Raw genomic sequence first — 17,489 nt, 5'->3', positions numbered from 1 at the left:
ATCGGTGATTAAATGACACTTCGAAGAAAAAGGAAGATATTGCAAAACTGTAATACTCTAACGTATAGCTTTGTTGACCTTGTCACCATATTTCTTTCCCTATCGCCACATTAAAGGCTTGGGACATGCCTTATCACAGCATAGGGCTGGACTGGAAGCTTGCCGCTTGCGATCCTTGTTTATAAAGTAGCTGGCCATCGAGTCCCTGTCGCTCAGCGGTTGAGTATTCGGCCACCATGAAACTACGAACCGCTTGGAATTGGAATGTTTACGGGGAACGCAGATTTTCCTTCGTCCCTGTAATTTGTGATGGATGTTTGACATTGTTCTCAATTCTTTCATCTGTAGTTTGCAGAGTTTGACGAGATTATGCATTCAGACCCTGAGAGCCTAAAGAATATCATCTCTAAAGTTCTTACTTGGTTGATCCGAACTCGCTGGAGACGAGCCATCTGGGGAACGTTGTCTGTCATCAAGTGTGAGTAAGAGTCAGTGCTTAAGCTCCAAAGGACTTATTTCTAAGCCATGTTAATCTTACTCTATATTTAAAAATCGTCCTTGGTCTTTCTATTTAGTATTAGTTCTGTGGTTTTTTCCATCTTGGATATAAATTATCTCTGGGAAGTGGCCGATGTTTAAGAAAGTCTGGGCGCAAAAGTATAAGACTTTGCTTGACTGTGTCGGGAATGCCTTCAGTGGCAACGATAATGTAGTTTCCCGGGCATGTCATAATTCTCAAGTTTCCAAATACAACCGATTTCTTCCCACACTTCAGTACAAAATTCTTGATGAAAGGGGATACGCTTGTTTGCATTCACATTCACAAATCTGTCAACAAAAAAATCTTACCTTTGATCGACCTCAGTCTCTGACAAACAGGACCTTGTGATTAGTTCAGCAAACTCGCACCAAATTAAATCAATGGGTCAGTCGCATTTTCCCGGTGCTTGAGGCATTTTGCTTTAATCTTGATACCTTTGGATCCTCATTGGTTCTTTTACTTTTTTTCCTGTGTTCCTGTGTTTCTAGAGGCGGTCGTAATTATTTTGGTTTTGGTTGTTCCAGAAACCATCTACTTTTCGTTGACTTATTCCTTCTTCATTTGTGATCTTTAGTGATGAAGAAGATTGAATTCCGGGCAGCAGCTATCATTCGCATTCAGAAAAATGTTAAAATGTTTATGGCAATATGTCGCCACAAACCTCGGTAGGTGTTACGTTGAGGATTGTTCAAGTTAGTTACGAAGTCAGCGGTTTTTTTTGTTTGTTTTTTTGTTTTAGCTGTGGATTTTTCTTCTTAGGAACTTCGTTGCAGGGTCGTTTTATGAAAATTTGTATCCATTTGTGAAGCATCTTCGAAAGTTTAACCCTTTACATCCTAACATCAGTATGCATCGTCTCCATACTCTTCTTCATACATTTCCTGTGGTGCTGATAAGGAGAATTTGTAAATCAGTCAAGAGTTTCTTGAATTGGTGATCATCTCCTTTACTCTCCTGACCTTACTGTTTGATTCAGCAGTGGTGCTGTAAGAAGAAATTAGAAGCCAGCCATTCTTAGAGTTCAAAGGATTAATAGCCTCAAGGACAAAGAGAGCTTTTCAAGCGGCGTGCGATTTAATAGTAATTTGTCGTTGGTGTTATGTAGTTAGATCTATGGTGACAAATGTGAAAACAGCCGAATGTTTGACAAACCTCAAATCCCTGCTCTGTATGTTACTCTGACTTCGTTTTTTTTCCTCTACAGTAAGACAGTCGGTTAATCGATGTTTGATCATTTTGAACTGTTTCCAGGTATCAAGGCATCATTAAGATCCGAAAACTACAGGTGCAACTCGATAATATAGGGAAACTAGGTGAGACAATGATTCTCTTGTTTGTTTGTTTGTTTGTTTGTTTGTTTGTTTGTTTGTTTTTTTGCACTCATAATTGTGTCACTTAATTTCGTTAAAGTTCTACTTGTGGGGGATGTAGTGACCGGATGGTGTGCATGTGGGACCCTCTTTTTACATCATTTCTTACTCAATTTTTAAAACTAAATTTAAAATAAAATAACAAATATTTAAAAAGAATTGTTTAAAAAGTTGCTCGTGTCCTGGCCGAGTCATTGAGTTGTGTTCCTGGACAAGATGCTTTACTTTCGCAATACCTTTCTTCACTGAGGGAGTTCAAATGGGAACAGGCAAACTTCTAGGGAAGCCTGATAAAATGCTGGGGGTTAACGGGGATGGACTAGCTTTTGAAGTAGAAATTCTCCAAACTCCTCCTTGCTTCACAAATGGACGATGGGCACTAGGCAGTTATGGGCCTGCCACTTAACCCGTAAGACTCGAGCTAACCCTCCCCCTCCCCTTGCCTATTGAATAACTGCAAGTGGTTTAATCTTCACGGTATTTTTTTTATGTTCTGGATTAGTGGGTTCTCTGAAGAAAGACCAAAGCGTACTGGCTAAAAACGTGGAGGGACTCAAACAAGCCATTGATGATGCTGTGATCAAAGTCAAGGTAAACTTGCTGTAAAATTATAACACAAAGCTGTTGTGTTTTTTTATTATAATTATTTTCGTCTAGATACGACACAAATCAAGATCGAACTATTTTTATAACTTACTGTTCTCTACCAGCTGAAAATTATTAAGGCAGGGTTCAAACTCTGTTGTGGATACATATATATATGAGAGAATTAACTGGATTTTTTACATATCACTGGCTGCGCGCTTTGCTCAACCTCGGAAATGGCATAAGCTCGTTAACTTTTTTTCTTGCTTTGATTATGTTTAAAACTGAAATAAATTTGTTTTCTGCAGGGTAATTTAATGAAGCGGGATGCTATCGATACACTGTACTTTGGACTTGTCAGTAATTTAAACAAACAACTGAAGGATGTTGAACAGCGAGTAGAACAGCAAAAGGTAGAAGAGGAACAAGAACGACTCAGAAAAATACAAGAGCAGATGGAACTGGAAAGAAAGAGAAGGGAAGAGGAAGAAAGGAAGAGAAAACAGGAAGAAGAGGAGAGAAAAATGTAAGTTGAATAGGGCTGCAGTTCACATTTGTTGAATAGGTTCGAGTATAACTTTTTAAAAACATTTTCGAACAGGAGAATGGAAATGGAGGTGAGACGGAAACTGGAAGAGGAAGAGCAACGCAAGAAGGACGAAGAAGAAAGAATAAAAAGAGAGAAAGAAGAGGCTGACAGACAATTACAGGTGAACAAAATAGTAAACTGTGGATGAGTGAAAAAACGAAGGAGGTTTGGGTCGGGTTCATTGCGCGACTCGACCCGACTCTCTCTCTCTCGTTTTTTCACTCCTCCGCTACTGTCGCGCTTCGCTTCACTAACTGAACGCCCAGAACAGGCCAAAAGGCACTCAGTCACAGTTAGTCGGTCAGTGGTAAACATGTTAAGTTAGACGATCAAACTAGCTGAGGCGTGGACGGGGAACAGACAGGGAAATGAACGGGATGAAGGACAAACACAAGGCAGACGTAGAGGAGGATGAGTACACAGACACACGGGCCGTTTGACTCATGTGCATTTAACTCTCACTTCCTTCAAATTACTAATTACCCCATCTCTTGGTGTGTCACCCACGGCCAGCAGGTCAGTAAATACTGATCTATATTTGTCGTCATATTTATATTTAGGCTTTAAAAGCTGCAGAAGAACAGAAAGCGAGGGAGGAGGAACAACGGAGGTAAGTTACTGGTTCGATTTTTGACAGAAATTTTAAAAATTGCGGTAGCATTGTACGATGCTAAAAACTGGCCGTATTTTTCACAAATGAAATAGACAAACCTGTTTCTCAGTTATTGGAAATCAATTAAACGAAGCGTCTTCTAGCAAGTCTAGGGTTCTTTTAATTTTTTCTCTGTTGACTTGTGTTTACTTTAGGTGGGCGATGATTGAACAGGAACGCAGAGACCGGGAACTAGCTTTACGGCTTACACAGGACCCTGACGCTTTGGACGCAGAAGTGCAACAGGCTCCTCAGCTACCACTACAGAGGTGAGCTGAAGACACTTTTTTAACAGCGGCTTTTCCAATATCCTGGAAACACTCTCCACCTGATGTTACCTCTCCCTGGGCTGTGATCCTGACCAGCGTCTAGTGCTGTATTCAGTTCTTTTACCATCCTTTTTTTTTTTTTAAGTCTTTTTTTCTTCTTTCAGAGCTCTGCCACCGCGAGAGAAAAAGAAGCACGACTTATCATCTTGGAAATATGCCGAACTGCGGGATACCATTAACACGTCCTGCGGTGAGTAACATTATGATGTGTTCTTGTTTGGTTAAACAGGAAGCACAGTCCATTTACAGGCTACCAAGATAGCAGTCGGCTCTAGGACTGGAGAACGGTCCTCATCGAAGAGTTATCAAGATCAAGATACTTATCACATCTTAGATAAACAAAACAGAATCGGCGCATTTTAGAACTCGCTTCATGCATTTTTTTATTAATCGAACAGTTCATTTTGCACTTATTTTTTTCAAAAACAAAGCTGGGTAACTATTACCAAAAAAAGATTCACTACCAAGGAAATCTCCCAAACCTATTATTTTTTGTCCGTTCTGGTGATTGCAGACATTGAGCTTCTGGAAGCCTGCAGGTTGGAGTTTCAGCGGCGGCTTAAGGTTTATCATCAGTGGAAGAAAACCAACAAGGCCCGAGGCACAGACCAAGAAGGTGCTCCTCAAAGGGCCCCACAGGATATTATGGTAGCAGGTAGGTTCAGGATTTCCCAGAGGGATTTGCGGTAGACTGATTTGATTGGTCGAACAAACTCAGAAAGGTCAAAACAACGAGCAGTGCGAATTCTTGACGTTTATTTTGACAGACTCCTTTCATGACCATTTTCTCTCAGCGTGCGGTACTCGGTTCAATCTACTCTATGTCCACGTACCAAATACTGGAAGCTTTAATTATGGAGCCTCTAAAGATCTGCGAATCGGAGAGGCAAAGATCTCAGGTTCTCATTGCCAACTAACGAATCATTTTTTTTCCAGCGGAAAATGCCCCACCCCTCCCTCCTCGACCTAGTCGTCCAGAACAGGCTACTGCTTCTCCAGCCCTCCCCCCACGAAGGCCGCAAAGATATTTCTGTGTACCGTTTGTACGTCGGTCCAATCAGTATAGAGATAGTGAGTTCAAGAAACAGGGATCTTGGTAAGTGCAATGGTATCAAGTCTTTTTTCGGCAGTCTATTGCTGTTTTGGTTCTTCGTCCAAAGGTTTAGTTAGCGATTTATGTGAGAACAAGTTGTAAAATTTGTTTAAAAAAAACCGTGGATCAGGGACATGACCAGAGACTGCCACTGTTGCTTTAATGGTTACTATTTCTGGTTTCTGAAGTAGGGTTTTATATTATTTGAGTAAATTTTTCGAGACGAAGGGACACCTCGTAGTCAAAAACCATGTCTGAACCTTGCTGTTGATGTCAGCGTAAAGCAAGATTTAGCCATGATGTTTGATCACGACGAGTCCCTTATTTTTGACGGAATATGTCGCGCGAGTCAAAAATGAGAGAAACGAAAAAAGAATTGGCGCAGCGCGCTAACACAAATTTTGTCTTTCAACGATTTTTTTACTCGCGTGTCGGACTTTGCCAAAGAAGGGACTGCTCGTGTAATGCTGTTTGATGTCGATGAAAATGTTTTGCTTAAAGGCAGGTGTTGTGTCCGTCTTCCCGTTAGGTTTGCACACTTTGATGGACAATGGATAGCGCGCCAAATGGAGATTCATCCCGGCAAACCTGCCTTGTTGCTGGTCGCAGGGGAAGATGATCTGGACATGTGTGAGCTGAAGTTGGACGAGACACGATTGGCGCTGCGCCAAGGGGCTGAGATTACCGTTAGAGATTTTGAGATCGAGTGGCAGAGACACGGTGGAGCTCCACGGGAGTACCAAGCCAAAATATTTCAACAACAGAACTGAATTAGACAGGGAGGAGTAGGTCGGGAAAAGGGGGCTTAATGGTAATGGTAAGGTTGACCAAAGAGGGAGAGGGAAGGGATGTGATATGGCGTTATTTGACTTTCGTATTATTGCAGGCAATAAACGGAACCTTTAGTTTAGAAAACATTAGTAAGCCATCCTTTGGTAAACCCTGCACGCGGTATTTCCTAAAAACTGATTAATTTGTTTGGTAGTAACTTAATAACCTTGTTGCACATCTGGCTCTGTCAAAACCCGTCCCAAAGATACGGCCATATCTCTCGTTTTGTGTGAAGACGTAGCATGATTTGGTAGCGTTATCTGCATGCAATAGAGTGTTGTGTGTTTCAAAGTCTGTTCTTATGATGAACTGAATTAAGCCTAGGGTTTTTTTGCAAGAAAATCAGATAGAAAGCAAGAGTTTAGACTATCTTTTTAATTGCCCTTTTTTTGTCTATTTAAGTTGAATATCTTGTCTAATGGCTTCTCTAGTGCTAAGTTTGGGTACTAGACGTTATTAGAGGTCATTTTGTCACGCCAAATCTTAAATTTTTTCCCTCATTCTGTTTGGTAGAGTCACACCCATGAGCACCATTCTGTCACTCTGGATCACACAATTTCAGGGTCACACTAGCAGGGAATGTCACACAATTTTGAATCATTCTGTCACTTTTGGGGTCACTGTTTTTACTAAGGTCACTTAATTTGAAGTTAATCTGTCGCAATAGGTAATACAATATTTTGGGTCATTCCTAAAGGTTGGGGTCATTCTGTCACACTACATGAAACAATTTTGGGTTGAATCAATTGGGTAGAGTCAAGTTACTAGAGAGCATTCTGTCACACTTGGTGAAAATTTTGGTTTCGTTTTGTTAGGTAAGGCTACACTTTTTTTGTAATTTGGTCATGTTTGCTGATTTTAAAGTGTAAAGAGAGGTAATCATGACAGAAATGAATTGGAATGGAATCTAAGAAAACCACCACCATTGTCACTATTTGCTGAGTTACTGGTAATAGTGGTTAATTTACTATGTAAATTGTACATGTTAGTACAAAAATTGGTCAATTTTTTGTGCATCCTTTGCTATAGCTCAGTAAGTATCACATGCTGAGGTTGGTGAATAGAAATTGTGTGTTTAGTAAATGGAGCAACAAATCTGAAATCCAATTGTAATTGTAGCGAGGTAGCCTGTTAGCATAGAAGTGTTAGGAATTTGGAGAGAAATTTTAAAGTTGTTAAAATTTAACTCTCTTACAATTTTTTAATTAATAATCACCACAAAAATTATTTTGTTGGTATTTCAGCAACTTCACTAAATTTGCTTTAGTCCTGAAGGAATAAGACTCTTCTACACTTAGCAAAGAAAATTTTTTTTCTCAAGGTTCAGAGCTATTTTCAAGCATGTAAAATAAGCATGAGAGAGAGTCCTTCCACATTATGCTTGCAACCTCAGAATTATTACAGTCCATGTATTTCTGTTTTGTCATTATTTTTAATTAAGCTGAAGCTTTTCTGAAAAAAACCTCCTTCCAGAGAATAAAGGAATACTCAACAAAGTTCCCAACATGAAAACTATTACATTTGATTAAGTTATAATACAGTAGCTATGCATTAATGGTTATTTAATATATAGGGAATTTATTTATTTGTTTAACAATTTATTTGTAGCAAATCTTCATAGGACCTAGTGGCAGCAATTATTTGATCTAGTCAGATTTCTCAATTAAAAATTAAGGAACTTACCTCTGTACAGAGATTTTGAAAATTGAATGATTTTTGACAACTGAATTAGTTGGTAGTGTAAGTGTTTATTTCCCTTTCCTCTGCTGATGTCTGTATTTGTTCAGAACTTTCTTTAAATGTAGTTAGGTTTAAGTATTAAAAAAAAGCAAAGTTAAAGTAAAGTGTAGGTCCATGTAATTCTTGGGTTGACATTGTAATGCTGAATTGCAATCAGAAGATGCAATAAAGGTTTTTACTATTCAAGCATTGTACTCTGTACAAGAATACTTGAATCTCATCAACTGATGGGAGTCCATTAATTTATTGAACTCTACGGCTCTCCTACCATGATTACTCCTACACTAACACACTGGTCTCTTGATGGGATTTTCTGAAGGGTGTGATGCCAGCAAAAAAAAATACTCAAAGAATTGAGTTGAGAATTGTTTCACAGAGCTGCTCACAGACATTTGTGGCAGAAGTGTACACAAAGTGGCAGACTTTTAGCCTGACTTTGTGGACAGGTTCAGCAAGCCAAACTGTGGAATTCTACTCCTTTATTTCACATGCCCATCCCTGTGGTCCTCTTAAAGTGTATAGTTCAACTCAGTCTCGGTGTTCTGTGACTTCAACACTTCATCAATATCCCGGATCATGTTAAAGGCTCCCAGAATTCCAAGTAACTGAAACAAGCAGGAAGAATGATGTTATTAGCCAGATGGTGATTGCATTTATTGTCACTTCTGATATGAACTGGCCATGTTCAGTTCATAAAAGCTAAAGCACACTCTAGCACAATTACCTGTATAACAGCAAACCCAAATGCAACACCACCCACAATGTGAAGATTGCTGTTAATCCAGTCTGTCAGACTATCAATACATCCATTGGTGTATATCACTTGAGAAGCTTCTGTTTCCTAAGAAATTAAAAACAAAAGCAGGGACTAAAGACAAAGCTACTACTACTAGCTACTGCTACTTTTCATGTGCCTCACTTCCAGAGTTCTGCCTGGTACCCTAATATCAATTTTTTTCTTGATTTTCTCAGACTTGCATGACAGACATAAAGGAGGGACTGCTCTTTGTCTATTGTTACTATCACTTTGTATGTCTGGCATTGCTTCACATTGTTCCTTACATTCTCTATGTGGGCCCTTCCTGTGCCATTGAAAGAAGATTTATATTTATTCATTTGAAATTATTGTTTATGATGGATTGCAATTATTGGGATTTGCATTTTTTTACAAACTATCATACCTGAGTTCAAAGGTTGTGTAGATGTGCCACAAGTAAGATAATAAACAAAGCATTTTAGCAATGTTTACCACTTGGACTTATTAGATTTGAGGTACTTATAATCATGTAGGTATGTTTTGAATTCCTAAATTGATGTAGATGTGTTTTTCCAAGCTCCCTGATTTTCCAGCAAAGGCTATGTCCCCCGTGCACTCCTTGTGCTTAGGTGAGCAAACAGATGTAGAATAAATAACAAGATAAGCTTGGGCAATTAAAAGTTAGGGGGCTCTGCTACAAGGCTACATACAGCACCTCTACAATGAGCTGCATACAACTCAAGATTTATCAGATTACCAATACTTACAAGTTTCTCTTTTCTTACTGCAAATCCACAGTGTGTATTGATCTGATCCTGTTCATCAATAAAAAACATCAACACTACTGGTATTATAATTGTAATCAAGTTATACAGTGTTAAGAAACACACTGGGTATGTTACATACATACATACTTTATTGACTCGATCCCACGGGGCTTTTCAGAGTCATTGTTACATTACAAACATAAAGTGCTTGAAAATCCCAACTTGTAGGAGGCAGAGCAGTTGGCTATTTACAATGTGCAGCTGAGGAGATAAACTTAGGGCAACCAAGAACAAAGCCAGTGAATGGCAGGGTGGAGGACTTAAACCCAGGACCACCAGATTACAAGTCCAGGACCCTAACCACTCTGCCACGCTGTCTTCATAACATTTTGCTGATAGTGAAAGGATGGTATTTTTATCATGTGTACTGGCCTGTAATTAGAGAGATATCCAATGCAGAGACTTAATTATTTACTAAACAATGATTGCATTGCTTCTGCCTTATCATGGCTGCTCTAAGAGAGAACATAGCACTATGTAGAAGTATCAGTAACAGAAGTATTAGCTTTTACCATTGCTATTCACCTTGCGGCAACAAGAGAAGGGTACTCCACATGCCTGAACAGTATTAGCAGAACAGTTAAAATGCTCATTAAGCTCCCAGTCATGATATGAAAATCCACCGCAACACTTCAGACCCTTCTGTATTCCATCGATAGCATTTTGCAGGTCAGGGTCATCTCTGTATCTCATGATCACATCATAAGTTGCCTTCTTTACTTTACTTCTGGTCTGTGGATGATGATTATAGAGCATAAGTTTCTAAAGAAAAGAAACTATGGTGTTTTTCCTTGGTAGGTATTACATAATAATTTGGTTTTATCAGCTGAGTTGATTATGTAAGTTGGCAACTACAGACTGTTTCTGCTAGCATTTGGAGCATTAACGCTTTTTCAGAACAAAGGGATAACCCTTGATGAAAATCATAAATCATTGGGCTGAAATGGGTACAAAGGGTGGTATGTTTGGGGCTGTGATTGTAATTGCAACATCAATGATGCCTATTAACTAATCTCAGGCATGACGTGGGAGATGTAACCTGTCCAAAAGCAGTTGTAATATACTGTTAATTGCTACAAGCTAATGAAAAACCTGTAGCAAGCTCCAGCTGTCTATGGAGGTTTTGCCTTATGGCAAGTGTGTCCCCTTTCATCTTACCAAGTTTGTCCCCTGTGGTAAAGCAAGTTTGCTTTGCTGCAAACACTTGCATAAAATTAGGTGCTTAATAAAGACTAGAGTAATGCAGCAATTTAAATTACTCACACAGTAGTCCCACTTCAAAAAATAGGCTACTAATTTGCATGTTGATCTAACTTTGGTATGGTTTTGTTGTGAGGTTAATGATAAATATATTATGATTTCAACAGAATACATTTTGCTGCATTGGAATGAGTTGAAGGATTCTTTGGGCCAACTTGTTTGCCTGCAGGAGGTAAACTTGCAAAGGTGACAGGAGGTTAACTTCCAACCTTTGGTTTCCACTCCACCAACTATATGAGTCAACAGTCTCCTGTGCAGGAGTTACCTTTTCAATGCATGAATATGAAATCGACCCTTAACCCACTTCCAAAATGTGATCTTGCATAGCCTGATATTTCTCTCTGAAAAGTTTAGCTTTCAAGAATCTCAACCCTTGAGAAATTCTACACCTTGTGTACCAGCCATTGGCATAAATCAACATTAAAAAAGAGAAAAGGATGCTTACAAAAAAATTATCAGAGCATCTCTAATGTTGCACATACCTTATCAACAAAGAAGAATGCAACAAAGCCTGTTGCAAGTTCCAAAATGAAGATGACAGTCAAAGATCCCATGAACTAGAAGAAAATGAAGAGGAATCATCATTAAAAACCACCAACCAGTCCTAAAAAAACAAATATAGTGTACAGAATATAGATATTAAGGCTGCTGACCCCATGTTGCAGTTACTTTTATGCTACCATTACTTTTGGTGTTATACAGTTTTGCCTACTGTTTGTCTCCTTACTAGTCACCCACGAGAACAAAACAGCAAAGTGTCAAAAAAATATCACAGAGATGGGATGAAATGAAAGGGTCTCCAAACTTATATAAGGTTTTACAAATGCACAGCTTAATAACCTTCACAAGTAAGTTTACAAAACTTTCTAAAGAGTTAAAAAATAATTCATTACTAACAGGAATCAGAGAAAAGTGAGCTTGGAGAGCTCATCAAGATGTTTTCAGAATTTTATTGACTCCACAGAACTACAAGGAACATCACTCACTACTTGCAGCAAGATCTTATTTTCCCTGAGAGCTCCAACACAACCACAAAATGTCACTACAAACATCAGACAGCCAACAACAATAATGAGAATTGAAGGGTCGAAGGCCAGGCTGTCAAGGTCACTGTACTCCCTCTTCTCGTCATGAGCCCAGGCTCCAATGGCAATGAGTACAATGCTGACAATCTACACAAGAATTAATTTTATGCAGTAAATGGTTTGAACCAATTAATAACATCTTTCTCCCTACTTTCTCACCCCTCTCTGAAGGAAGTCCCAGTAACTAAGCAGGCCTCAAGCCATACCTTAAAATTTCAGTGTGAGAAAGTGGTGCGGGTTCTAGTTCAAAATCCAGTATATAAAACAGAGACTGTTTTTTGTCATAATAGTTGGGCCTGTTAAACCTCTCTCAGTGTCAGTCACAATGCAGAGAACCCAGTCCAGCTTAAGTTTAAATAGGAACATTATATATGGGTTTGTTATTTTGCAGATAATACTTAGAGGTATAAGAACTCAGTTGAACTGATACAGTTTGGCAAGGAAAGGACTTTTCTTTATCATTTCCCAGAGATCTGTAGTAGATCAATACAAAATTTCCGTTTACTTACAAGCTGAATTGTGAGATACGCCTTCAAGGTCTATGACATTGCTGAAAAACCTTCCGCAATGTAGATTAAAGTTGAAGCCGAAAAGAGGTTAAGCTGTTGCTCCTTAAACTCTGCGGTCTACTTTACAAATGACACTTACCCACAAGACGGTGTTTGTGGCGAAAAGAAAACACTTCACAATGCAGTGAAAGCTGAGCTTTTCCTTCAGTGAACTTTCATCCATGAAAATGAGTTTCTTATTTGCTTCATAAATACTCAAAGTCTGACGCCGTTTCGAAGAATTTGTTCCAGTGATTTGTTCCCAAAGTTTTTTCGAACTTCAACATGTAAACAAATGATCAGAATATTATGGGTTATTTTTAAAAATCAAATCAAGATGGCGGCTGCAGTACCTTTCAATGTTGTTTTTGGAATTCGAGAAACACCGTTAACTCAGGCTCTGGAGTCAAGACGTTTTGACGACGCAATAGAATTTATTGACAGCCATTATGGAATGTGCTTAGATGAGGGATTCTACCAAAGGATACCACTTTTTATCGTTCTTTCGGGTGAAAATTCTACGGTCGACGGCGAAGCCATGCCTATTCACTTGAATATCGCTCTGCGATTAATAGAGAAAGGTGAGTTTGTCATTTGTGGAAGAACTTTGCCATAAATCTTTCAAGTGTTAATATTAGCTCTAACAATATTTGAATGACAATGCCTTTTACTGATAGAAACTGACCAAATTAAAACTTAACTTTAGCTTTCTTAACCTCTATCAGATCCTATACTTCGATGGGTGTGAGTTTGAGTTACTTTTAACAGCTCAGGACAAGCTAAAGTTTGCAGTGTTATTCAGCTTAAAGTGATTAATTTGTAAAGACATCCCTTAATTTCAAGAATATACTGTAATATTTATATTTATTTGTTGCTATGTCAACAACACCTCATTTAATCTCTCTATTTTCCAACAACTTAAAAAGTGCAAGAACTGTTATGATATATAGCCAATTTAAGGTCAATATTCCTTTGTATTCCTTTTGCTCAAGTGATTTTTTTTTCCTTTTTAAGGTGCAGATCCCAATTTGAGAATTCCAGAGGTAATACGACTCAGAGCAGATTCTTTTGTACAATTTCCCCAAATATAATATTGTGTTATCACTTGGCCAGCCTTGTGCACACAATACAATAGAAGTGAGCAGGGCTGGACAGGTTAATGTTAGCCAGTCTGGAAAGAGAAATACAGCTTTGCATTCAAACTGTTCTTTTGCTTTCTGTCTCAAGAGGAAAAAGGAAAAGTTTTTACTATTATAGAATCTGTTTAGTAGCTGTTCGGCATGTGCACACCCTTCTTTTGTGTGAAAGAATGTCCTATTTAGGTTGAACTAAACTTCTTAAATTTCCAACTCCTAGTAGTCGTACTATAAAATGCTTAATAGCAGAGTTTGGTTGAGCTGGAAAAGAAAATATTTTCCCCTCATTCATGACACATAGACCTTGCTGTGCTTGGTTTATATGTCATTTGCACGAGCCATATATTTTCCCATTCTGCCCTCTTGCTCAGTCAATAAGTGTATAGTATTATCTCCCTGTATAGACACTTTTGTTTTTACTTTTTTGTTTTTTTTACTAAACAGTGCTGGTTTTCCCTCTTTAGACCTGTGGTGCTGAATACATAGGACCAGGAAGGTCACCACTGGAATGTGTGGTGAACTTTTACAATCTTGTAACAGGCAACAACAGTCTACTCACTAAAGAAGCTGCCTCCACATACGATGCTCTCTCTGTTCATGGAAAATACATAAAACAAACAGCAGACCTGGTTGAAGAACTGATAGATGTGGCATGGTTTTTGTTAGGCCATGGAGCTGAAGTTAATGTTAGAGACATAGAAATGAAGACACCATTGCACTCAACACTGTTAAGATCACAAGACTTGCGTATGGCTCAGACCTTATGCGACAATGGTGCTGATCTTATGGCTAGTGATTGCCATGGCAACACACCCCTTATGTCTCTTTGTTGTCCATTGCCATGGCGGGATGGTATTGAGCAAGGACCTTGTTTTAATCATGACATCAGTGAAGCTGTGCGCTTTTTGTTATCATTTGAAGATGTGAAGGTATGGTTATGTTCCTGAAATGTTTACTTTTCTTCTGGTATATCTGTGAATAGGTTCGACCACCTCTGTATCAATATAAGGACCTTTCATGGCTGAGTGTCAGATGATGAAAACCAAGAATTATCACAATAGCAAATCAGCACTAAAAAATAACACAAAGAGCTGAAGAGGAATAAATATCAAACCAATCATAGTACCTGAAGGATGTGAAAATGAGAGTGATGAACTAAAATTTTCTCTAATTTTTCAATTTGAATTTGAAAGGGCAGTACATGTCTTCTAACCCATCATGGTCTACTTTCAACAATGAATTAAAGATTGGTTCAAGTTGTAAATAAAAGTGTAAATAAGGAAAGTTTGCCTTTTAATTGATGTCTAGTCCCAGGAATGTTTGGCAAATGTACTTGACCTTGGTCTACCACAGTCTAAGAATTTACCAGTTCCTGAATGACACAACCATACAACACTCCATAAATTACCCCACCCCTCTCCTCAGTGGTTGTGTAGTTCTATAGAAAAGGGAATAAAATTTTTAAAAAAATCCTTGGAGCATGGAAATAAGAATTGTAGTACAGACAAATACAAAGTTATGTTTTTTTTTTTCTAATCTAGATTAACCACTGTGGAATTCACAGTAGGACAGCTCTATTTTATGTCATGCAGTCTGGTAACTTTGAAGTTGCAAAGATTCTTCTTGATCATGGAGCTGATCCTAGTTTGCGAGGCCTGGGACCTGATGGGAGGTAAGATGTAAAGGCCATCTTACTTGTAAATAAATCATTAACCCTTCAACTCCCAAGATCTCCTTAGTAATTCACCTTACTATCTGCAATACAAGTTTGTAGATTTGGCTTTGGATCAACTAATATTCCTTCAATTCTCATCACTTGTCTGCTTGATATTGTATTGATGCTGTAAGGAGAAATTCTGTCTTGGTCACTTTTGTGAGTAAAGGGTTGATAAAAATTACTTAAAATTGGAGTTCAATTTCCTAGGAATTCCATGGAAATTTTACCCACTAGTAGCTTATAAATTGGTCCATACTTACAACCATAAGTCCTATTAACTAAGCTTAATTCTTAGCCTCCCTCTATTATTTCCTGCGGATGGCACAGAAGTAGCAATTTAGAGGCAATGCTTTCTTTCAATGCCTTTTTGAGTGTCCTCTGTCCATGCAAATGGAACTTGTTAACAGGCCATTAAATCCCAATAATTGACTAAGGGGAACGTTTTTGGCCTACATTTTTCAATCTAATCTACATGGTGGCTGTGATATATTTGCTCAGCTTTGATAAAATCTCATTTTTTCACTACTAATGCCAATGATGAAAGGAAGAAATGTATTGGAGTAGGTACCACAATTATCTGTGAAGGGAAATCTTTTCCTCAGTTTTTTTAGCCTACCATCCACAAATTATTAGCACTTTGGTTACAATCTAATTACTTTGAATCCCAGATATATTTCTCCTCTTCTGGCATCAATTATTCCATGGTCTGCCATTGGACGAAAGGACATGGCTGCAGTTTGCCGCAAACTTGCTCCACTTGTGGATAAAGGTTATTTTTCTCTGGAAGAAATCCTGCTAGAACTTTTGGAATATGCATCTTGCGGGAATGCAAATGATGTGGCACTACTAAACCTAAAGAAATTTGGAATCAACTTGATTCCAATGTTGTTTGGTCAGAGTACATGTCGGCTGTGTCAACTGGCGTCAAGGGTGTTCATAAAGAGCACCTTCATGGGGGAAGAATTTGGACTTTTGAGTTCCAGTGAGGTAGCTTGTTTGGTAAGAAAGCAAAGTCTACCCACGGAGATAGTCACAGATTTTCAAATCGTCTTGTTGAGGCAAAAGATCTTAAATTCGCTCTCTGAAACAGACTGGGACTTGTGGGACATGGAAGAATTTATGTTGGATGAGAGCAGTGAATATGATGAATCAGAGGATGATTACTGGTGAGGTTCCAATATTGTTCCAATATTGTTCCACCCTTCAGACGAGGCCTGCCTGTCTTCCCTGGAAGCTTCCTTCGTAACACAGTGGGAACCCAGGAATCTGGGTGTAAGATTTGGTGTAAAAAGCTGAACACTAGCGACGATCTAGTTGTGTTAATTCACCTACAGAGTAAGTCAACTTTCTGCTATCTTCTACTGTAAGAGTCCAACTTTTTCCTGGAAGGAAGTGTAAATGACAAACTTAGGAGCATTAGCAGACTTGGCACCTCCATGGCTCCTACCAGATACCAATGCAGTCCATTGAGGCTCGTTGTGCAAACTACAATGTTAAATTTTGCATTGGCAGAGCTTTAGTGAGAGGGACTGATAGAAAGTTCCTCTGAAAACGTCCACTTCTTATGATATCAAATAGGCGCCGTTTATCTTTACTAAATGGTCCATTCACAACACGGATCTGTTTGTCTCCCCTTTCCGCCATATCCGTGGTGGCTTGGATTCTTAAAAACCCCCGTTAGCAGTATCTCTCTATCAGTGATGAGCGACCCGGCTCCACTCCGTGTAAGGTGCGGTTAATCGACAATCAAAACGGCGCATGAAACTTTCCTGCTGAATCAAACACCATCGTCGTCAGGGAAGAGAGATTTCGAACCTGAGATATCAGTTATAGTGGTTGACGCTTACGGAACTGACTGACTGAGTAATGAGCCCAGAATTAGCGTTTCTTTGAGATGTGCCAACTAGAATAGCTAAGGCATACGTCCCCTATGAGTGACTAGAATCTTATTTCTCATCACAATATCACCCTTGAATCAAACATTAAGGTTACGAGAATAAAAAGAAATGATCACTGACTGAAGAAGCTCGTGATTTTTAAACAAATTTTCCTTGTCAGTACCTTAAGAAATGACGTACAGAGAACATCATGGAGAATGAGGATGTAAACGGTTTACTCTCAATGAAATGATTTTATTTTGCTTAGACCGGTATCTAAGAAAATAAACACAAAACTTTCTAAAGAATAATGAAGGAGACAAGATGTAAACGTAGTGTGATTTTCACTTGTTTGATTACCTCAAAGTTTGGTGACTTCGTTTTATGATTCAGCTTTTTTTAAACAGAGAATAAACGCTGATAATACCAGCTGCCAGTTTCTTGCGATATCGAGATGAATAGTTTGATGTCTGACCACCAGTATGAAAGCGAGAGTAAATGAGAAGAGCCAATGAGAACTCAAAGTAAAACGAGCAAACTGTTTAAGCGCGG

General features: G+C 38.7%; 3 protein-coding genes across 4 annotated transcripts in view; 2 read left to right on the top strand and 1 right to left on the bottom strand.

Annotated features, from left to right (window-relative positions):
- Window positions 1-7,916, top strand: part of LOC113666853 (unconventional myosin-VI) — a 19,083-nt gene extending 11,167 nt beyond the window's left edge. The window contains exons 22-33 of the mRNA XM_027182660.2: window positions 349-478; window positions 1,116-1,206; window positions 1,793-1,854; window positions 2,414-2,502; window positions 2,805-3,022; window positions 3,098-3,206; window positions 3,646-3,695; window positions 3,893-4,006; window positions 4,171-4,256; window positions 4,581-4,721; window positions 5,003-5,162; window positions 5,689-7,916. Of these exons, the coding sequence (XP_027038461.2) occupies window positions 349-478; window positions 1,116-1,206; window positions 1,793-1,854; window positions 2,414-2,502; window positions 2,805-3,022; window positions 3,098-3,206; window positions 3,646-3,695; window positions 3,893-4,006; window positions 4,171-4,256; window positions 4,581-4,721; window positions 5,003-5,162; window positions 5,689-5,929 (1,491 nt within the window). The 3' untranslated portion in view covers window positions 5,930-7,916. The remainder of the gene's footprint in view (window positions 1-348; window positions 479-1,115; window positions 1,207-1,792; window positions 1,855-2,413; window positions 2,503-2,804; window positions 3,023-3,097; window positions 3,207-3,645; window positions 3,696-3,892; window positions 4,007-4,170; window positions 4,257-4,580; window positions 4,722-5,002; window positions 5,163-5,688) is intronic.
- Window positions 7,403-12,562, bottom strand: LOC113666895 (tetraspanin-33). The gene is made up of 7 exons (XM_027182700.2): window positions 12,308-12,562; window positions 11,561-11,746; window positions 11,057-11,131; window positions 9,840-10,046; window positions 9,255-9,302; window positions 8,455-8,571; window positions 7,403-8,335 (listed from the first exon to the last, which is right to left on the bottom strand). Exons 1-7 carry the CDS (start codon window positions 12,389-12,391, stop codon window positions 8,240-8,242), a joined length of 813 nt encoding a protein of 270 aa, XP_027038501.2. The 5' UTR covers window positions 12,392-12,562; the 3' UTR covers window positions 7,403-8,239.
- LOC113666870 (uncharacterized) lies at window positions 12,523-17,384 on the top strand. Of its 2 annotated transcripts, XR_016188952.1 has the most exons (6): window positions 12,532-12,788; window positions 13,222-13,250; window positions 13,808-14,272; window positions 14,885-15,015; window positions 15,729-16,395; window positions 17,345-17,384. XR_016188952.1 is itself a non-coding variant. In XM_027182672.2 (5 exons), the coding sequence occupies exons 1-5, from the start codon at window positions 12,545-12,547 to the stop codon at window positions 16,228-16,230; spliced, it is 1,371 nt and encodes a 456-aa protein (XP_027038473.2). In that variant the 5' UTR covers window positions 12,523-12,544; the 3' UTR covers window positions 16,231-17,366. The 2 variants fall into 2 exon arrangements, 1 of the variants encoding a protein (XP_027038473.2); XM_027182672.2 differs by having other exon boundaries at window positions 12,523-12,788; window positions 15,729-17,366.
- Window positions 17,385-17,489: the final 105 nt, after the last annotated feature.

This window comes from Pocillopora damicornis, chromosome 8, assembly GCF_964200805.1.
Source record: "Pocillopora damicornis chromosome 8, jaPocDami1.2, whole genome shotgun sequence".
NCBI classification, from domain to species: Eukaryota; Metazoa; Cnidaria; class Anthozoa; order Scleractinia; family Pocilloporidae; genus Pocillopora; species Pocillopora damicornis.
This window is presented reverse-complemented; position numbering and strand designations above follow the sequence as displayed.